At 36.9% G+C, this 22,597-nt stretch overlaps 3 protein-coding genes across 5 annotated transcripts; all 3 read left to right on the forward strand.

The window, feature by feature from the left end:
• The first annotated feature begins 1,084 nt into the window (after window positions 1-1,084).
• On the forward strand, window positions 1,085-10,253 carry LOC141846647 (uncharacterized). Of its 3 annotated transcripts, XM_074734688.1 has the most exons (10): window positions 1,085-1,228; window positions 1,770-1,828; window positions 2,953-3,063; window positions 5,852-5,985; window positions 6,114-6,170; window positions 6,297-6,389; window positions 7,344-7,422; window positions 8,899-9,023; window positions 9,477-9,620; window positions 9,730-10,253. In XM_074734688.1, exons 4-10 carry the CDS (start codon window positions 5,860-5,862, stop codon window positions 9,967-9,969), a joined length of 864 nt encoding a protein of 287 aa, XP_074590789.1. In that variant the 5' UTR covers window positions 1,085-1,228; window positions 1,770-1,828; window positions 2,953-3,063; window positions 5,852-5,859; the 3' UTR covers window positions 9,970-10,253. The 3 variants fall into 3 exon arrangements, with proteins under 3 accessions (XP_074590789.1, XP_074590788.1, XP_074590790.1); XM_074734687.1 differs by lacking the exon at window positions 2,953-3,063; XM_074734689.1 differs by lacking the exons at window positions 1,770-1,828; window positions 2,953-3,063.
• Window positions 10,254-10,889: 636 nt separating this feature from the next.
• Window positions 10,890-16,430, forward strand: LOC141846694 (WAT1-related protein At2g37460-like). Its single transcript, XM_074734727.1, has 7 exons — window positions 10,890-11,147; window positions 11,308-11,370; window positions 13,612-13,728; window positions 13,984-14,245; window positions 15,125-15,280; window positions 15,372-15,520; window positions 16,218-16,430. The coding sequence occupies exons 1-7, from the start codon at window positions 10,966-10,968 to the stop codon at window positions 16,384-16,386; spliced, it is 1,098 nt and encodes a 365-aa protein (XP_074590828.1). The 5' UTR covers window positions 10,890-10,965; the 3' UTR covers window positions 16,387-16,430.
• Window positions 16,431-18,604: 2,174 nt separating this feature from the next.
• Window positions 18,605-20,668, forward strand: LOC141845755 (scarecrow-like protein 23). The gene is made up of 2 exons (XM_074733757.1): window positions 18,605-20,073; window positions 20,161-20,668. The coding sequence occupies exon 1, from the start codon at window positions 18,656-18,658 to the stop codon at window positions 20,066-20,068; it is 1,413 nt and encodes a 470-aa protein (XP_074589858.1). The 5' UTR covers window positions 18,605-18,655; the 3' UTR covers window positions 20,069-20,073; window positions 20,161-20,668.
• The last annotated feature ends 1,929 nt before the right edge of the window (window positions 20,669-22,597 follow it).

A 22,597-nucleotide genomic window follows, 5' to 3' on the forward strand; every position in this document is an offset into this window, starting at 1 on the left:
ATAAGATTATTTTTAGGGAGAGCCCCTTTATATTCTCCTAGTATTAATAGTCTGTTCAATTAATGATAAATCCCAGTTAGTCGCATTGACTCAATTCTTGGGGGTGATCGATCCGGCCCCATGAAAATTTTCCACCGACCACCAGGATAAATCGGGAAGCACACGCAGCGGCCAACCAGATACCCAACATTCTTTGATTGCGATCTCCATTTAGAGGAAAATTCCTACAAATATGCCGTATCTGAAGATCAAACCGCGGATATCTGGGTGACAACCTGAATGTCCTACCGCGGCACCATGGCCCCGGGGATAATAGTCTATTCAATTAATGAATTCATTGTAAGATTTCATCACACACGATCGACTTCTTAATCATTTATAAAAATATAAATAAATAAATTATAGTTAATTATTACAGAAAAGATATTATCTCAATTAAGATTCGATTCTGGTCTACCGTAATAAATATATCTCATAATAATTAATTCAATCGTGTTTTAAAAATTCAATTAATATATTTATTTTAGTAAAAAATAAGATTCATTATTTCTCTTCTGCAAAAAGGTGAAATCTGCCATCTTAACGGTCCCACACGATCAGCCTTCCGACCATTTGTGAGGATGTGAATCAGAAAATTGTAATTGGTCACGATGCAGGAGAGTATTGCCTAACTTCGTCAGGATTCGAACTTTTATCCTCTTCTACAATTTTACTGCGTCGTAATCAACTCAGCTATGTCCCATAAGGAGAGTCATTATTTCTCACACGATAGTAACTTAGCCCACTCTACAGCTTATCCAACCATTGCTCTGCTATATAAAATAACGCATCTTCCCACAAAACCTAAACCCAAAGCCGGCGCTGCACCCTCTTCGCCTCCTCCTTCACGAGGGACGTGGTCTCCGCCTCCCTCGGACTAGAAATCGTGAGGAGGCGATTTAAGGAGCCAGGAAAAAAAAAAAAAACCCCTAGCCCTAAATCCCTATTTCCCCACGCCGCCGCCTCCCTCCACACCCGAGCACCTTCCCTACCACAGCCGCGACACCCTCCTGCCCTGGTCGCGACGCCCAGCAGCCAGCAGCAGATTGCCGCGGGTCCCGACGCCTCTGCGCCGCGACGACGTTGCCAACGCCACCTTCTGCCGTGAGCGCCGCACGCCGCGGGTTGATCGCGATTTGGCATTCCAGCGAAGAAAGGCAAATACTCCTAGCCACTATCCTCTCTCGTGGTAACTTGCTCCTCCATTTCTAGATTTTTCTCCTTCTTCGATAACTCCAACAGTAGCCTTCTTTCATCCCTTCCCCATGTATTAAAGATGCAACTTCTTCCCTGTATAAGCTATAGATAGGAACTGGTTAGCTTTCCATATCTGTCCGGTTCTTTTATTCATCTAGCAGGAAACCTAAACTATCAGGGAAGAGACCTAGTGATCCATGGGAGACCTTGATCTCCTCTTAAAATGGCTAGTTCAGAATAATACAGGGTTGGTTTGTTAGTTGCTCCATTCTTGATCTCTTGAGAAACATACTGTACGCTAGAGATTAATGCACACCAAGTGCTTGCCTACTGAGTTTGGCTTGCCACCTCATGTATAGGAATCCAGTTTAGCCCAATTTTGTTCTTATTACTTTGTTTGCAAGAGACCTCTAGACGTACGATTATTAGGAAACAAATATTCGACTTAAGAGTTGTCGTATTGTTAAGATTTGGTATTATACTCTTATTAAACAATATGCTGATTAGTGGAAGTATTTTACTATTATGTGTAGATACTGGTTCGAGTGGAGCATACTAATCTGCTGACACTCGAAGCTTGGTCGACACAAATGTGGGTACTTTCTATCCTTTGACTCTTATATACCTTTGTGCATGAATAAATTGAGTAAAATGAATTATGCATACCTGTACACCTATTTTCAAAAGGGAATTAAAGAGACATGTAAAATACTGAAACAGGGAAAATAACTAAATCATAAAAGGGTAAAAATAATTAACTTACTTTCTTGTTCACACATGGGATTCATCTGGGGGTAATTAAAATGGGAAAGGGTGTTTTCAAAATTTAACAGATACTCTGACTTACTCTGCCTATTGATACTGATCATTACATTGCTTGATTTATTTTAGTTCTTGCTGTTAATCTTTTACTCTGTTGATACTTAGCTTTTACCTGTTGATACTTACCTTTATTGGCAAACCTGATTATGATATCTAAATGCATGAACAATATGTAATTTAATTCGAGATGATCGTTTAGACCAAGTAATGAGTATACATACTAAGAATGTAATACTGATGATAATCGACGAAAAAGATATATAACAAGAAATGAGATAAGAGAAAATAATAAATATTAAAAGGTGTTCATTAAAAGCCTAGCTTTATACCAGAGTTTTACCAGAGTACTGGACCGTACACCTGAGGAGTGGTGGCGTGATGTAGCCTCGGTCTAGAGCACTGACCGATCACATATTATTGTGGTAGAGCAGAGGCCACGGTCAGTGTTTAACTTGTCTTCCACCGGTGAGGGCTAGAGAGAAAGCCCGTACGTTAGATAACGTATGCGACAGTATATTCTGAGGAGGTTGATAGCCTAGCGATTTATGAGATCTGATTATACTCTGATGATATTGGCTCATACTGTGCACTTTTTAATCAATTATATAAATGTTGATATTGCTTATAATATTTAACCATATTGAGATAATAATGGTGATGATATAATTTGCTTAGATAACAATAAAGGAAGAGAAGGATAAAGAGATATATATAACTATATACAGACATATATATATTATGTATCAATGGAGAATTATACAAGAACTTGAAATGATAATATGAAATTTTGATCCACTCTAATTTCTTGGCTTTTTAATTAAGAGTATATTCATGCACATCTATTCTGATTACCCACTTAGCCTTTGGCTAACTATCTACATTTTTGGCGTCTAGTTTTGCAGGCACAGAGTTAGAACTATCCTGGTTCAGCTGTTTTAGAGTTGCTCAGAGACTTGGCGTGCTGATTTTCAATTGGGGTTCTTTATTATATTGTCACCGAGTGAGGTACCTCCCGATGTACGGGAACAACACCTCCGGATCGTGACATTGATAGACTGACAAACGATTGTTGGCGTGCTCAACTCCACCGCCGCCTCCAAATTTGAATGAAGCTGCCGCATATCTCGATTGATGCATTCTTGAAGTTTTTCATTCTGTCATGATTCTCAATCACTTCCAATGCTTCCACAATCTCGAGATGCTTTATAATTATGATTATATGTGATTTGATTTATAGGACTCACTTTTACACCAAATCTTCTGTTTTGATTATTTTTTACAAGCCAAAGTTTGCTTATAGTATGAACAAATTTATTCTTTTCACAGTAGAACTGGCGAAAAGAAATCAAGTGAATTTTGAGTCAGTGCATAGAACCGGTGATACGAAATGGAACGTATTCAAAAGAGATAGAGATCGATGAACTTTAAACAAGTTGATAACAAATAAAACAACAACAACAACAACCAAGCCTTATCCCACTAAGTGGGGTCGGCTATATGGATCCTTCTACGCCATTGAGCTCTATCTCCTATTATATCATCATCTAAATTTAAATAAATTTTATCTTGTTTTATTGTTGCTAACCAAGTCTTTTTTGGTCTACCACGTCCTCGTTTAATGTGCGTATTTGTCATATTTTCACACCGCCTAACTGGAGCATTTGTCGGTCGTCTAAGTACATGTCCGTACCACCTTAAACGTGTCTCACGAAGTTTTTCCTCAATAGATGCAACTCCCACTTTCTCTCTAATGCTCTCATTTCTTATTCTGTCCATCTTCGTATGTCCACACATCCATCTTAACATCCTCATCTCCGCAACTCTCATCTTTTGCTCATGTGCTCGAGTCATAGCCCAACATTCAGCGCCATATAACATGGCAGGTCTAACTGCCGTTTTATAAAACTTTCCTTTAAGTTTTAGAGGCACTTTACGATCACATAAAACACCTGATGCCCTCCTCCACTTCAACCATCCTGTTTGTATTCTATGTAAGACATCTCTCTCTATCCCTCCATCAGCTTGCAAAAATGATCCTAAATATTTAAAACTCTCAGTTCCAGACAACTCATCATCTCCTAGTTTAATACTTGTCTCATTACGTTCAATATTGCTAAATTTAAATTTCATATATTCTGTCTTTACTCTACTAAGCCTAAAACCTTTCTCTTCTAGTGTTTCTCGCCAAGATTCTAATTTAGCATTTACTCCCTCACGTGTCTCATCTACCAATACAATATCATCTGCAAATAACATACACCACGGTACGGTATCTTGAATGTGTCCAGTAAGTTCATCTAGGATTAGTGTAAAAAGATAAGGACTTAGAGCTGACCCTTGATGCAACCCTATTTTTATTGGAAATGCTTCAGTCAATCCGCCTGAAGTCTTCACTCTAGTTGTTACTTCCTCATACATATCCTTAATTAGGTCAATATATACTACACTAACACCTCTCTTTTCTAGAATTCTCCATATAATTTTCCTTGGAACTCTATCATAAGCTTTTTCTAAATCAACAAATACCATATGTAGATCTTGCTTTTGCTCCCGATACTTTTCAATTAGTTGCCTGAGAAGATGTATAGCTTCTGTTGTCGACCTACCAGGCATAAACCCAAATTGATTTTCGGTGACCATAGTCTCTTTCCTTAATCGTTTTTCAATTACTTTTTCCCAAAGTTTCATAGTATGACTCATTAATTTAATGCCCCTATAATTTGCACAATTTTGTACGTCTCCCTTATTCTTATATAAGGGAATTAAAGTACTTACTCTCCATTGATCCGGCATTTTCTTTGATTTCAATATCATGTTAAATAATTTTGTAAGCCATTCAATACCTTGTTTCCCTAGGCACTTCCATACCTCTATCGGAATATCATCTGGTCCAACGGTTTTTCCATTTTTCATTCCATTTAAAGCTTGTTCTACTTCTGAAATTTGAATTCTACGGTAAAAATTTAAATTTCTATACTCATTTGACCTGCTTAAATTACCTAAATTAAGCTGATCACCTACACCTTCATTAAAAAGTTGATGAAAATACCTCTTCCACCGCTCTTTTATTTCTCCATCATTTACTAATACCCTATTGCATTCATCTTTAATACATCTTATTTGGCTAACATCTTTTGTCTTCCTCTCTCTCACTTTAGCTATTTTATAAATGTCTTTTTCTCCTTCTTTTGTATCTAATTTTCGATATAACTGCTCAAAAGTTGTATTTTTAGCTTCATTCACTGCTTTTTTAGCCTCTTTCTTAGCTAATGTATATTTTTTTAAATTTTCCTCATTCTTGCAAATATATAATTTCTTATAGGCTATTCGTTTTTCCTTCACTTTTTCTTGTACTTTCTCATTCCACCACCAAGATTCTTTACCTGGTGGTACATGCCCCTTTGACTCGCCGAGTATACTCTTGGCTATTATTTTCAACTTTGATATCATCTTATCCCATGTGATAACAAATAAAACTCAATCGAAAATAAAGAAGCAATAAAGATCATTCTGCTGCTGTAAGTGTTTAAAGAGAGGACAGATTCTTCCCATCCCCTTTCACACCCCAGCATGGGAAGAAAGGCAGCCTTCACTATTTTGAATTTTTATTATTTACATAAGTTTTTTACTTAATCCATTAAAGTTCATCTCTTTCACACCCAAAACCCACCAGCCTATCTGGATCTGTCCCTGAAGGATACCCTTAGAAAATTTCATAGGGTGAAATTTTAAGTTTGGTTTCTGTTCCACTTGGTCATTTCTTCTATTATACCATTCATTTTTTTCTTTGTAGAGAGGATAATGGTAGGCCTTTCTCTAGGAGAGAAGCAATTCATACATGGCGGGATTGCTCAGGACCTCCGCACGGACGGTCGCAAAAGACTCCATTACCGACCCATCTCAATCGAGACAGGAGTCATTCCTCAGGTTAAATGCAGTTTTTTATTTAATTTTGTTGTTGTTCCAGTAGTTATTGTCTCTCCCATTCTGTTTTGTAAGGAGTTGTACTTCATAAGCATTTCTCTACTCCTGATGTTTCTTATCTGAATGTGTAGGCGAATGGGTCTGCACGTGTTAGATTGGGAGCAACGGATGTTATTGTTAGCATTAAGGTATATTATTGATATCTGAGGCCTGGATACCAGGGCCCCTTATGTCATAACCATGGAGTAAAACCTTCTAGTTTTTGCATGGGCTAGTTTTTGTGAATTTATACTTGATATTCTTGGGTCATTCAGGCAGAATTGGGGAAGCCAAGCTCTCTTCAACCGGATAAAGGAAAAGTTGCTATTTTTGTTGACTGCAGTCCGACAGCATCGCCAATGTTTGAGGTTAGTAGGTCAGTTTTGTCATGTATGGTGTTCCTCGTGCAGATTAACTTTCTGGGGTATCTTTATCTGTAATGGAAAAACTAATGCACTTTATCAGTATATTAGAATGAGATCTTATTGGACTTTGTAAATGTTTTTTGTGTCATATTTTTTCATTGTGTATGATGTTTGTGAATGCATATGCAATGGAACATTGAAGGTTCCTAAAAATGTAAATGTGATCATCGAATTTAGTCGCTTAAAAAATATGGTAGGGATGAATCGGGTTGGAGCGTGATATTGTGTGAGGGTGAGATCATCTTCCTTATCCCCATCTCCCGATGATATCAAAGCAAAATAGGACACAATAACATAATAATTAATAACTGTTAAATGTAAGAAAATGGGAAAAATATCCTTCTACTTGAAGATTAGGTTTCAACGCAGCACTGCTCACTGCTCCAGGATAGAAGTTTCAAAATTTCCCCTATATGCTCTATTATGTCGAGTGAATGGGTTCGGTTCAGTTAAGTCGCTACAAGAGTATATCAAGTGGCCATCCCTACTTGTACAATGGCTTATTTGTTGAGTACTGAGAAAAGAACCAAAAGAATCAGCTGGCTTTTGGTCAAATTCATACCTAAACAGACAAAATAGGAACTATTACTGAGAATGGGGATGAGAAGCAAAAGTATATGACTATGTGGAACCTTGATGAATGATGTACATAATTCTTCAGACAAAGGTCAATAGAACTGATATATTATCGGTTTATGCTTTTAATAGTCCTACTACAATGCCCAAAATGGAAGACGAGGCTTTTTTTTTCTGCTTTAATTTTTAAATTTGCCTTACATGAAGTATCTGTAGCTATCAGGGAAATGGAAGATTTTTGTTCCTGGTAGTAAATTTTTGGTACAAATTGATTTATTTTGTAATTCCAGTAGAAATTTATTTATTTTAAAACTATGTCAGGGAAGGGGAGGTGAAGAACTGTCTTCAGAACTCTCAGTTGCTCTTCAGAGATGTTTACTAGGTGGTAAGAGCGGAGCAGGTATGTTTCTAGTATCCGTTCATTATTGATATCAGTAATTTTGATTGCTGCTAACTAGTTGAAAATCCATTAATTGCCTAACTTAGAGTGAGTCATTGTTTTGTCTGTATTATGGAGAAAGGTGGCTTTCATTCTGCATGATGCATCTCCGGATGCATATCAGTTGTTCTTGTGCATATTAACTTTATAGGCAAAATTTTTGAATCCTTCCAAATGACATTTTCAATAATAACAATCCTACTTTGGATCCATAATTGGTGATTTGTCTTTATACCTTTTTAACATTAGCTGTGGTAAAAATGATTCATGTTTATCTACATCATGTATTCTTCACTACAAACATGGGCAAAACCAAGTATGGCCAGCAGGTCTTTCTTGTTTTTTTATTACCAAGTGCTGAAATCCCAATTTTCATTGTTCGAATTTACTTTCTATACATCGCCCAATTGTTCCAAAAAACCCATAATCACTTTAATTTTGCAGTATATGCCAATACTTTCATATGTTCTTTCACTGGGACAATCTTATGTTAGTCTTCTTTCTTTTTGCTGCCAACTTGAAGAATTTAATTGGAAATCATGTGTACTAGATTACACATTATTCTAGGAACAGGATGCACCACTCTGTACTCTCTCTTAAAGTTAATGCTATCTGTGGGAACTGCATCCCTGCATCTTCAGTGTGCTGAAGTGTTCATGGAACAAAGTAGTTAGCATTCTATCTCAGAACTATATTCAATTTGAAGATATCTTTTCCTCTACCTTGATTGGTATAAGTCCTCTATTGTAAGGTGCTAAATCATCAAATTTATATAGTTGGAATCTATTAACAATTTCTAATCCAGGATTGGTTACCTATAGTCCCTGTTATACTTGACCTTCTGCAGTTGTTCAAGTTTTGTAGGTTAGATCATACATGTTCATTTGCTTTGTGAGCTAGATCAGAATGATCTGCCTCTGAATGTATTGTTTGAGAATCAGTGCTTTGAACATATCTTTGATGTGGCCCAAAATTTTCAGGAAATTTGTTTACTTGCATCATAACTTAAAGTTCATTTATCTGCCATGCTGTCTTTCTTTTGTTCAACTATAATTTTGCCTCCTATAATACTTAATCTCATATGAATTTCTCTTCCTATGCTTGTATTTTGTCTCTGAGTTAAGTGGTTCCTTATTTCTTGGATCATTACTTGTGATTCTCTTTTGTAACCGTGCCACACTAAATGATGCCCTTAACTACAATCATGGAGATTGCCATCTTTGTATTCATACCATTGCATGATTATTTTTGAAAAGTTATGCCTTTGAATCATGCCTCATGGACATTTCTGCTTTCCAACCATTTACTTGGCATGCAAATTTTCTGAATTTTTTCCTGACCAACTTGCTGTGTCTAAATTCTCATTTGGCAATTAATCAACCTCCTTTTAGACTACAAACCTTTCTCTGCATAAAATTCTCTTTCTCTTTGTTGCAGGGGCTGGAATCGATCTCTCATCCCTTGTCATTGTCGAGGGTAAGGTGTGCTGGGATTTGTACATTGATGGCCTAGTTGTCAGTTCAGATGGAAATCTACTTGATGCATTAGGCGCTGCAATCAAGGTAATCAATCTTTGTACTGGAGCCAGCAAATCCTGATTTCCTTAATCCTAGCATCTTATCCGGTGCTCATTTAAGTTTCTACCTTCTTTTTTGTTATCTCCAGATTGTATGGTGTCTAGATCAATATCAAATATAATGTACTTTTACATGCTTTCTTCTGTGCCTAGTTGTTTTCTGATTGATAATGGTCATTGATCATACTCCCTTCTGTGAAAGATATCAAAATTGAGAATTCACAGCCCAATTCTTTCAATGTGCTAGTTGACCTTTATTGTGATGGAAGTAAATGGAACTTTTTTGGTATTCTCAGTCTGAGCAAAATAAATTATTGGAAAGAATTTTGGTCTCAATGATGCAAATTAGGTCTTTTATTATATGTAATGTTGTAAGGTTATCGTCACTCCTTTGTATCCTTTTAGGCATCTATTCTCATCATTTATGGTTTTGTACCAGGCAGCTTTAAGTAATACAGGTATCCCAAAGGTCACTGTCATTCTTGGACCTTCGCCAAATGACCAACCAGATGTCGATCTCAGCGATGAAGAGTTCTTGCAGTTTGACACTACCGGAGTCCCTGTTATAGTTACCCTGACTAAGGTAACCGAAATAACTGTCATATGTTAAGTTCAAGTTTACACCTATCCCCTTGCCCAGTTGGAAAGGGGCATTGGTTGATTGCAAGCTATTACAATTGATGTGTTTTCAGGTCGATCGCCACTACATCGTCGATGCGACTTTGGAAGAGGAGTCTCAAATGAGCTCCGCGATGTCCATCTCTGTGAATCGGCATGGACATATCTGTGGACTGACGAAGCGTGGCGGTTCCAGCTTGGACCCGAGTGTCGTTCTCGACATGATTTCGGTCGCACAGCATGTAGGTGAGCAACTAATGTCTGTGCTCGATTCAGAGATCGCCACCGCAGAGACAGCAGCCCAGGAACAATGATCTGTCTGCATCCTCCAAAGTTTTTTCCCCAATCTGCAGGAAACCGAATGTGGACTCATCTCTTTTAGTAATTGCTGTCAGCTTAAAGTTTGAATGTTGCTCATGTTGTGGAGCAATTTGTATCATCTAAATAGAAGTTGAGTATTGTAGTGTTCAGATTAAAGTGTTCCAGGAAACATGGTGTTGATTCATCCCTGTTGGATCAAAAGAAATGCTCTTAATGAGATATAACGGTAGGAGGATCAAAATCAAATATATATATTTTTGGTATGAATTATATTTTATTTTATCAGTGTCTGTGTTAGGGATGATAATTTTCTTTAAATTCATGAGGATTTGGTTTCCGACTCCAATAGAAGAGTAGGAAGAGATTTCTTGAATTCTTGAGTAATTAGGTATGAAAATTTTAGGTTTGATAAAATTTTATAATATTCAATTTAAATATTTGATTAAATAATATATATATATATATATTAATTATTATTTTTATTTTACTGATGATTAAGAATAAAAAATAAATATGATTTTTTATGGTTATTTTATTTTTTGTTAAATTATATATATATATATATATATATTTAGAATATTATGTTAATTTTAATATATTTTGTTGAAGGATGGTAATATATAAGATATTTGATTTTTTTTAATGAGGATGAATATAATAAATGACGTAGGAAAATTGACAACCAAGATAAGAATGATAACGACTATAGTATAATAAATGATAAGAAGATGAGATAACGACAGTACGGTCTTAATCCATTTTCTTTTTTTTTATATATATAAACATCTTATGTATTTGGATTACAATCCAAAATTGTATTTTAAAATTTAATTATCTATAATGTAGAATGGTTGCGTCCTAATAAATCTTTTTTAAGGAATTTATAGATTTCCGTTCTTGGAATGGTTTTTTTTTTATTGCATCAATCGTTGTACATAAAGTCAAGCTATTGAAGGATAGAAGGGGCAGAGCAAGCAGTTAGTGGAAGCATGGCAAGTGTGAAGGAGTACGGTGCGGTCGCCGGAATGGTTTTGACGCAGGCGATCCTCGCCAACATGTTGCTTCTCTCTCGCTACCTCTTCACCCACGGCATGAGCTTCTACGCCTTCGTCTTGTACCGCCAGATGATTTCAACCGTCGCCATCGCCCCTTTTGTTTGCTACCTCAATAGGTTTAGGTTTCCTCCTTTTCTTTTTCATTTATTTTCTTTTTTTCCTTTACCCTTTTTTTCTGGGTTTATTTCAACTCGGTATTTTTCATAGAAATAAAATCCCTTTAATGGATCTGTTTTGTATAGATTACTGAGATTGTGTTCCTGAATTGGGTGGCAGAAGGAACAGGCCTTGCGTTCGGTGGAAGAATGTGAAGCAGATCTTTCTACTTGCGTTATTGGCGTGAGTGTTAAGTGCCAAGTAGATCTTCCTACTCGCGTGGATTGTGTTCATTGATAGTAGGCTTTCTCTAAATTCAAGATGCATCTAAGTTTTAATTATTTATGGGCCCTTTTTTAAGAGGTTTTTTCTCGTTTTATTATATAACAAAATCACACTATGTTTATGACACTCGTATAACAATTTATGAAACATTCTTATAATAGGTCATCTAGTACATATTCTCTAATATATACTTATATGTTAATTTGATATTTCATATCTATGACGTGTAAGATTAAGTAATCAGTTAACTTACATGTTAATCTTAATGCATTAATATTGTCCTTGTATATTAGTACTTAATTAAGAATAATTAAGAGTAGTATCTATAGTCTCTTACAATCAATTCAAATAATTGATATGCTTAGAACTAAACCTCTCACTCTAGGGCATTATTATATGTATTCAAATTTGCACAGATTTTAAAGTAAATATAATAAATACAAAATATTAATTTTTATTAAAATATTATATGAAAGTCCCAAATCAATCATCTTATAATTGGCTCTTAGGGTTGATACTAACAATTTATTGGTCACCTAAATATATATTCATACCATCTTAAATGTGTCTCTTAGAGTTTTCCCTCAATAGGTACAATATTCATTTTTTCTTTAATGTTCTCATTTCTTATCTTGTTCATTCTCATATACCATCTTGTTCATTCTCATCTTTTGCTTAATAACTCAACAGTCAGCTATATATAACGTAGTAGGTTTACTTACCATTTTGTAAAATTTTCCTTTATGCTTTAGAGGTATCTTATGATCACAAAGAACACTTGTCGATCCTCCTCCATTTCAACCATTCTGCGTATATCTTATATAAATGCCTTTATCAACCTTTCTATCCTTTTACAAAAACAATCTAGATACTTAAAACTTTCAGTTACAAATAATTCGTCATTTTCTATTTTAACAATTGTCTTGTTACGACTACTACTACTAAACTTAAAGAACATATATATATTCTATTTTTAACCTACTAAACCCTTTAACTTCCAGTGTCTCCTGCTAAGATTTGAGTTTAGTATTTACTTTCATGTGTCTCATCGGTCGAACCAATATCATATGCAAGCAACATGCACCATAGTAATATATCTTGAATGTGTCCAGTGAGCTCATCTATAACATAACTAGTGTAAAAAAAATATGAACTTAAAGTTGATCCTTAATGTAGCCTATTTTTATAAGAAATATTTCAGCTAATATGCTTGTAGTTTTCATTCTTGTTATTACCTTCTAAATACATATTTTTAATTGTTTCAATATATATTATGCTAACACCTTTCTTTTTTAGAATTCTCCATATAATTTCTCTTGGAATTCTATCATAAGTTTTTTCTAAGTCAACAAACAACATGTGCAAGTTTTGCTTCTTTTTCCCTTTCAATCAATTGTCTAAGAAAATGTGTAACTTCTATCATCAACGTTTTAAACATATTTCCAAATTGATTTTTGATTAACTCGATCTATTTCTTTAATCTTTTTCTATCCCTCTTTTATAAAGTATCATGGTATGACTAATTAGTTTAATGTCCCTGTAATTCACATAATTTTTACATCTCCTTTGTTTTTATACAAGTGAACTAAAATACTTATCCTTCGCTCATCACACATTTCCTTCATTTTCAATATTAGGTTGAATAATTTCAAAAGTCATTTAATACCCTATTTCCTTACGCACTTCCATACCTCTATTAATAGAGACAAATATATTATTTCTAGAAATAATATTGTGTTGAATTAAAGTGAAGCATATCACATTCCTTAATGACTAGATTTTTTAAGGATGAAATAAGCTCTATCTTGGTTCAACATGAACATGGTATTGCAACTAGGCAGGTACCTCTAAGATATAACAAACATAAGGAGGTAGTATTAAAGCTAGGATATTCTAAGCCCATTAGTTCTGCACGAATTTGGTGATCCATTATGTCTATATATTAGAAAGGTGTTTCCCTTTAAGTGGCTAGTCATTTTGGAATGTGTTAATTAGTATGTACAGTAGTTCATTATATTTATATATTAGGAAAATATCCCCGTGTCAAATGACTAATTATTTGGAAATGAATAGACTCTTAATTCAATATGTTGTTAGTGTTTAATGCTCAATTTTATTTTAATGCTTGAAATTGCAATCCATTTTATTCACAAGTAAGTTGTTGATTTATCTATTTTTAATTTCATATGCATTTTGTAGAGTAACGTTGAATCAAATGTTGCATAATGCTGGTAACGCACTCACTTCCTCCATCTTTGTTGGCACTATGAACAATCTCATACCTTCAATTACTTTCTTGCTAGCCTATCTCCTCAGGTGACTATGCAATTAAAATTTAATGCCTCAATTTGGAGCATAACTATTGTGCATGGAGCTTGCACAGTGATTTCCTGTTAAGGTTCCTTGCAAAATCATTCGATCTAGGCAATCTGAGTGGATTCATCAAGTCCCTTATGCATCGCATGACTTTGTATGAGGTTCCTTATGGAAATCTCCAAGCAAGTGCCTTATGTAGTAGTTAAGTTCCTCAATTTGATGTGTGTTTCACTAATTACTAGTATGATTGATTAGATTGGAGGAATTAAATATAATGAAAAGGGCTGGGCAAGCTATGATCCTTGGCATAATGCTAGGATTGGGAGGGGCAATGGTGATGACCTTCTTCAAGGGCCATTATGAAATCCAACATCTACAACAATTAGGATTAAACATGGAATCATTTCCCTTGTCGCCAGTGCTCAAATTCCTTGGGCAAAGTGGTGGTCTCTTCATATTGGGAGCCTTTATTACCATCATTGGGTGTTCCTCCTACTCAGCTTTTCTACTTTACCAGGTTCAAACTTTCTTTATGTTTAAAATTTCTAATTAATAAGATTTTAATTTGGTTTAATATTTCTTTAAATGGATTGCTTAAAGGTTATCATTCTTGACGTTTCATTTCGAGTCGTATGACAAGAAACGTTGTGAATGCTTATTTGTTATTAAAGCAAAACTCCTACTAGGCAATAGTGACATAATATAATCTTTCTATTATGATCTTGTATTATGTTGGTTTAGACAAAATCCACAGTATCAAGGTGTAGTTATGATGAGCTACATCTACCATCTAGGAATTTCTATAAAATACTTGTTATGAGAGAACAGACAACATTCTTCGGAAGAAACTAATTTCATTAAAGAAGCACTTAATCGAGATCCCAAACAACAAGTAAATATACAAGAGTTAAAATTAAAATTATTTAGGTAAGTTGTATAATGAATCATGGAGATAAAAGTAATCCCAAACTCCCTGGGATTGTGTATATTTCTCTGCCATGGAAATCATCTGTCTTAAGTTGCCGTCCAAATGAAGGAACTATGTGAAATTGTAACAAAAATCATGAAGAGGCTTCTTTGGGTAAAAATACATCTGGCCATCTAGATGGTAATGAGGATGCAATGAATGATTTCAAAAAAATCAAGGTAGAGAGAAAATGATTAAAGTTCACCACCCTAAGCAAGGAAAACATCTGCAGTTCCATCCTTATCAAGTTAGTAAAGACCTTAGAAATTGTTTTCATAGTCAATAATGATCTGAATGTATAATATTTTTGGTTATCTGTAAAGATGAAGAACCTTTCAGGTTACATTTTGCACGACGTCTAATTCATTTCAACCTACTCATACTTGACAAACCTCAGAGGATGATTATTTGGATACTGAATGTTCACAGGGAACAATAATTGAAGAATACCCTTGTAAACTCTCCCTCACGTTCCTGATCAGCTTGATGGGCCTCTTTCAGTGTGCAGTTGTTTCACTCATATTGGAGAAGCCCTCAGCCCTAAAATTGCAGTGGAACATGCAGCTCTTCCTCATAGTTTACAGTGTAAATATCTCACTTAGCTTTCTCTTTTGCTTTCTGCATCTTTATTAGCTGATGGGGATCAAATTGTGCAAAAAATTTTATCCCTTTGCAGGGAATTTGCATGGGTGTAGAAAGATTCATTATAATAATTTGTGTGAAGGAAAAGGGTGCAGTCTATGTTGCAGCTTTCAATCCCCTGGCTACAGTGATAGTTGCCATTCTTGAGCCTTTGCTACTGCATGAACAGCTCACCTGGAGCAGGTAAAAAACTTTAAAGATGAAGCATTTCGTTTGTTATTTCACTTGTTTGTCTTTTTCTTTGATACAACCAGATAAAGGAATGAAACAGATCATTTCACTTATACTTTTCTACTAATGCAGCCAAAAAATAGAAATGAAATGACGCATTCTACTTGTCATTTCATTCTCATCAGAGTTCCATTTCATTCCATTGCCCTCTAGAGTTAATGCACAAGGTACAAGCACATAATAAGTAGCAAACTAAACTTCTTGGATGAGCATTTCTATACTTTCTTAGTTGTAGTTTGGATTTTTTTTATCTGGTTGGATCAAGCTCACCTTAAAAGTTGAGGGAAACATCTCTAGTCAACTAGAAAAAGTACTCTAATCAAAACAATACCATGCACAGTTGATTCAAAGAGGCTTCTTGTCAACTTTTGGACATTTTTTTTTTGTGGAAGTTGGATTTGCCTAGTTATGCTGAGCATGTTTTGGGTGCAAGTTGAATCGAGTTTGTCGAGCCAAGCAGCTGTGCCTATTCAACACTCCCAAGATAGAGGAGTAATAAAAGTATGAACAAGCTCCAAACAACTTGAAGAAATGTTTCTCATTTTCCTCTTCTACATTTGACTGTGCAGTTCGATTGTTTTCTTAACTTTTTCCCTCCCATATAACATTTCTTGAAAGAAATGTGATGTTTCTGGCACACACTGGACAGCTTGACAGGCATGACGATGGTTATTGTTGGCCTTTACTTGTTCATTTGGGCCAAGGCTAAGGGAGCACCTCCTGACGCTGGCCAACATGAAGATCCAAGAGAAACATGGAACACGAATACTCAGGTATCAAGCAACCAACAGCCCTTGTTAGCCCCAGCCATTTTATGAATGCATTTATGTTAAATTAGGTTATATTATATTTGGCACAATACTGAAATGCAAATTAATTGTTTATGAAAGAACACCATGAAAATGGATTTTCATTTTCATTTCATTTCGAGTCAAATTTGGTTTTAAGAGTAGTATTTTTTTTATTCGATATTTTACTAAATCACGTAAGTTTGTTTCAGCATTACTTAAATTATGTACTCAATTTTCGTAATACCCAAATCATGTACCATATTTTCAAAATATCCTTCCTCTTTCTCTATAGGTCTATCAGTTAGGACCTAGAGAAATCTGAATTACTCTAAATCAACTTCAATGTATTTTTGAAAATCTCTTTAATGTATTTATGCTTTAGGATGTATATTCGATAGCGTAAATTGAAAATAGTAAATTAAATTAAGAGTATATATTTAAATTTATACTCTATCATTCATTGTTCTCAATTTACACCATCGAATTCAAATATGAGAGCATAGATATATTAAGAAAATTTTGGGAAGTATAGTGGTTTTGTTTGAAGTAATTTAAAATTCTCTAGGTTTATCAGTCAATTTTAGATGAAATTAATTGATAAACATACACTATTCAAAAATTTAAAAGTTTGATATTTTCAAACAACGGGAGTTATAAGAACATATTAGTGGTGTTAGTGAATATCATTATCCTAAATTTTATAATAAGTTTGTGGAAAATTTTATTAGTCTTTATAAGTTAAAAATTTTTTTTTGCTATCCATTTACGTTATTGAATTCAAATTTGAGGACATAAATACATTAAGGAGGATTTCACAAGTATATTAATTTTGATCAAGCAGATGAATCAATCTAAAGAAAAGAGGTATTGTAGGAATATGTTATTTTTTTATTTATATTAGAGAAATAAAATAAAATTTATTTAAATATAAATGATAATATAATAAAGAATAAAGGCTATTGATGTAAAAGAATCTATATAATCAATTTTAATTAAGGGGATAAGATTTGATTAATTGGTGTTGTTGTATTAGATTAGATTATATTACGTGGACAAAGGTGTATAATTATAATTAGACTATATTAGGTGGACCATGTAAGTAATGAGGGGGTTTAACTCATAATTACAATTAGTGATGGAAGGAAATAATGGCCCGGGACATTGGCAATTAGTGATTGATGTTGGATCCAATGGTGGGCCGGGCTGGGTCAGACCAGCCTGGATTGTAGGTCCATTTTTCAAATCATTGTAACCCCATCCAACATGAACACGTCTGCATAATCCAATTCCCTTATAAAAGCCAAAAAGCTCCCCGCCATGTAAAATAGACTCAATTTATCTACAATTAAATATTTGATAAAATAATAAAAAAAAGTTTTTTATTTTCATTATTTGTTTTTTTGTTTCAGTTTTGATTAAAAGTGTTCGAATACATTCCTAATTAAAAGTATTTTAAAAAAAATGATAATCCAATTAGTCGTATTGACTCAATCCCTGAGGTGACCGGCTCGGTCCCATGGAAGTTTTTCACCGGTTACTAGAGTAAATCGGGAAGCGCACACAGCGGCCAACCCAGATGTCCAACATTCTTTGATTGCGATCCCCATTTGGAAGAAAATTTCTACAAATACGCCGTAGCTGGAGGATCAAACCGTGGGTGCCTGGGTGACAACTTGGATGTCCTACCGCAGCACCATGGCCCCAGGGACAATATCTAAAAATGATAATCCCAGTTAGTCGCATTGACTCAATCCCTGAGGGTGATCGAGCTCGATCCCACGGAAGTTTTCCACTGGTCATCAGGGTAAATCGGAAAGCGCACGTAATATCCAACCCAGATGTCCAACATCCTTTGATTGTGATCCCCATTTAAAAAAAAATTTTTATAAATACGCTGTAATAATTAAAAGTATTTTAATATTAGCAAGGAGAGTGCAATCAATCATTCAATCAATTATGAAGGAGGGGATTTTAGGGGATGTGTTAGATTTTATATAAAAGCAAAAAAAATCTTTTGACAGGAATAATAAATTATAATAAAATAAAATAAGTAAAAATAAAATAAAATAAAATTCATATGAAGCGACAGAAGAAAACGAGAAAAAGGACGAGGACAGCGCAGCCGGAACGGCCGCTACTACTAACAACATCCCCCACCCGATTTGACACCGTAACAACATCCTTCTTCTTCTTCTTCTTCTTCTTCTCCTTCGAATTTCAATATAAATCGCACTGCTATGAACTCTCTCATTCCGCTACAATCGCAGTCCCGTGCCGTTTTGATCGCTCCGCCCCGATGCTTCACAGCCTCCGCCCGCGCCGCCCCTCCCTCGATGATGTCGCCGCCGCCGCCGCCTCCTCCTCCTCCTCCATAAGACCCAAGCGCCCAGGACGCGAGCCTTCGTCCTCCTCCTCCACCGTCGCTGGCGCCGCCACGCCCCCCTCCGACCTCGACGACGACCGCGCCGCCAAGAAGCTCCTCCAGCAACCGGAGGCGGAGCCTCCCGCCGCCGCCGAGGAGTCGGCCTCGGACGGCGGCGTCCTTGGAGAGGAATCCCGCGGACTCCGCCTCCTCGGCCTCCTCCTCCGCTGCGCCGAGGCGGTGGCCGCCGACCAGCTCGCCGAGGCGCGCGATCTCCTGCCCGAGATCTCCGAGCTCGCCTCCCCTTTCGGCTCCTCCCCCGAGCGCGTCGCCGCCTACTTCGCCGACGCCCTCCGCGCTCGCATCGTCAGCTCCGTCCTTGGCGCTTACTCCCCGCTCGCTGCCGCAGCGGCCACCACGCAGCGCCGCATCTCGCACGCCTTCAACTACTACAACGCCATCTCTCCCCTCGTCAAGTTCTCCCACTTCACCGCCAACCAAGCCATCTTCGAAGCCCTCGCCGGCGAGGACAGCGTCCACGTCATCGACCTTGATATTATGCAGGGACTCCAGTGGCCGGGCCTCTTCCACATCCTCGCCTCCCGATCCGACATTAAGCTCCGTTCCCTTCGCCTCACCGGCGTTGGATCCTCCATCGAGCTCCTTGAGGCCACCGGCCGCCGACTCTCCGATTTCGCCGAGGCGCTTGGCATCCCCTTCGAGTTCCGCCCCTTGGAGGGTAAGATCGGCCACCTCGCCAATTCAGCCGCCGCCCTCCTCGCCCCCCGCCACCACCGCGAGGCCACCGTCGTCCACTGGATGCACCATTGCCTCTACGACGTGACCGGCTCCGACACCGCCACGGTTCACTTCCTCAAGGAGCTCCGCCCCAAGCTGATCACCATCGTCGAGCAGGACCTCTGCCACCGCGGCGGCTTCCTCGGCCGCTTCGTCGAGGCGCTGCATTACTACTCGGCCCTCTTCGACGCCCTCGGCGACGGAACCGCTCCGGAGAGCGCCGAGCGACACGCCGTCGAGCGCCAGCTCCTCGCGGTCGAGATCCGCAACATCGTGGCGGTGGGCGGCCCAAAGAGGACAGGCGAGGTGAAGGTGGAGCGGTGGGGCGACGAGCTGAGCAAAGTCGGCTTCCGCCGCGTCTCGCTGGCCGGCAGCCCTGCGGCCCAGGCCAACCTCCTCCTCACCATGTACCCATGGAAAGGCTATACCCTCGTCGAGGAGAACGGCTGCTTGAAGCTCGGCTGGAAGGACCTCTCCCTGCTCACCGCCTCCGCCTGGCAGCCCGCCGACCACCCCAAAGAAAACGAAAAAATCCAACACATCTCATAAAAAAGGTCAGCCTTTTCCCCTATTCAGTTCACTGAGATTCATCTCTCCCCATCAATATCTCATAAAAATTGTTCCTTTCTCTGTTCTCGTAGGAAGACGAAGAAGGTGAAGATGAGCTACAAACGAGGAAGGTCAGCTTGGCTAGCTGTGGAGTCTTCGATGTGCAGTAACTGTGTGTTCACTGAGGAAGCGAGTCAATGTCGCCAGCAAGTAAAACCCTGCTTACTGCTAGTGCTGCTGCTTCTGCTTCTACTTTCTTGCAGTTCAGTGGCCTCAGATTTGGGGGCATTCCCAATGAGCCATGGTGACAGAGGAAGAAGACAGAAAGAGGGCGAAAGGAATAGCTCACCATGGCTGTTCTGGAGAGGCTCCAATCATGGATTGAAACTGGTAAGTCACAGCCACTCACTCCTTGGTGATAATCTTTGGCAGCATCATTTGACCTGGGAATCTGATAGATGCATTGGCTGGCTGGATGGTGTGGTGTTTGTTTTCTGATTAATTGGCAGGATATTAAATTGAGTGGTTCCAAATTTTAAGCAATTATTTTAGTGCTGTCTTTCCATTGATTCTCAAATTATTGGGATCCTCATTCCTCTCCATTCGATGCTCCTCCATTCTTTGTCAGAATCTACCCAGCCATTATTGAAGTCACCATGAGTCCTTGGTTTTGCTCCCTTTGTTTATTGCTAAAATAACAGCAAGAGTTTAGTCTCATCACTGGTTTTTCTTGCATTATTAATGGTGGTGGTGGCGGCTGTGGATGCTGTTTGGAGGATTATCAGGTATCTAATGGTCAAGTAATGGCGTTTGTTGATTTTAATTTATTAGCATTACGACTACTTCCCACCAAAAATAATTACAAATTCTAATTACAATCATTCTAAATTATATATATATATATATATATATATATATATATATATATATATATAGTTGTCTAATGGTCAATTAATGACGTTCGTTGATTTTGATTTATTAGCATTACGATTACTTCCCACCAACAATAATTACAACTTCGGCTAGAAAATAAGATCATTCTAAATTTAATATATATATATGCTAAAGGATGTCATATATTATTTTTTTAAATAAAAAAGATGTGTTGTTATCCTTGTAAATAGTTGCAATAATATGAAAATATTATTTGGAGCTTTCGACAAAGGCTTTAAATGATATTTTTTTATTTAAAATCTAACCATTATGAGTTCTTTTCTATAATCAATTGTATATTTTTGAATGAATTTTAATTTGATATATTATGTGTCTCGTGATTCAATCCAAATAAAAAATTATGACCTTTTAAAATTTAGGATTTAATATTCATATTATAACAATTACGAAATCATAATTGCTACAATAGTTGTTTTTAATGTAAATATTAAATTCTAAAATTTTAGAAGTTATAATTTTTGACTCGGATTGAAGAGCCACTCCTTGATTTACCCAGGCTTTAGCTCGGGGGTCAACCACAACCCATGACATTGAGAAAAGGAATGTTAAGAGAATCGATAATGGGAAAAAGGAAAGGAGTCTAGGGAATCAACGGCAAAAGAAAGAAAAATAGCTTGAGGCATAGATCAGCCCGAGTAAATGGACAATTCTAGCTCCGCTATTGGGTTGAACCACTAGACACACAATATATCAAATCAAAACTTGTTCAAAAATCTACAACTGATTACAAGATAAAACTCATAACAGTCAAGTTTCAAGTTCAAAAATTATCTTTTAAATCTTTTTCAAAAGCTTTGAACAATTCGAATAAAGAGAGATCTTATTTTAACTTTTATTCAATTTTTTTTTATATGGTAGCAGTTACGAAATCATAACGGTTATAATTTTACTATACATTTATAGCAATTACAAAATCATAATTACTATAATACGCCCAATCAATTTAAAATTTAGACGAAAGATAAATAATATTAAAAATAATTATATCATTTTATGAATATCTTTTTTATATAAAAAATTAATATAAAATATGTATTTGACGATTCTTTTGTCTTGTCTACTTTTGTCCTAGATTTTTCATGCTGTCAACTGAAATTTTGATTACATTTATTAAGTTATTAAATTGATTTCCCAATTTGGCTGTGTTTGTTTTGTAAAATCAGCAACAAATAAAGTAGTGGACTTTAAAATGAAAACAATAAAAAAAAGTTAATGTTACAATTTTTAAATCTGTAAATAAAATATATATTATTTGAAAAAAAAATCAATTAACTCTAAATTTACCTCTTCGAGCCGAATCACTGCTGTATTCACGCCAAATGGCGGCGAAAGCCACGGCGAAGAGAAGCTTCGGCTTTGCTGCGCCGTCTTCCTTCTTCCCTCGTCTCCTTCCTCCCGCTCATCGCCATTATCTATTCCGCGTCGAGGCCCTCGATCACCCCCTGTGAGGACACTCTGGCGGGCGCCGCCGCCGCCGGAACTACTCGGACGGATCTTGGATCCTGGTGCCGTCCCCTCCCGCTGCGACCACACCTGCAAGGAGATCTTTAGGGTTTGGAACTGCATCGGCAACGA

The sequence above is a fragment of the Curcuma longa genome, chromosome 15, assembly GCF_044706935.1.
Source record: "Curcuma longa cultivar G26 ecotype Majalengka, Jawa Barat chromosome 15, ITB_CL_G26_1.1, whole genome shotgun sequence".
Taxonomy (NCBI): domain Eukaryota; kingdom Viridiplantae; phylum Streptophyta; class Magnoliopsida; order Zingiberales; family Zingiberaceae; genus Curcuma; species Curcuma longa.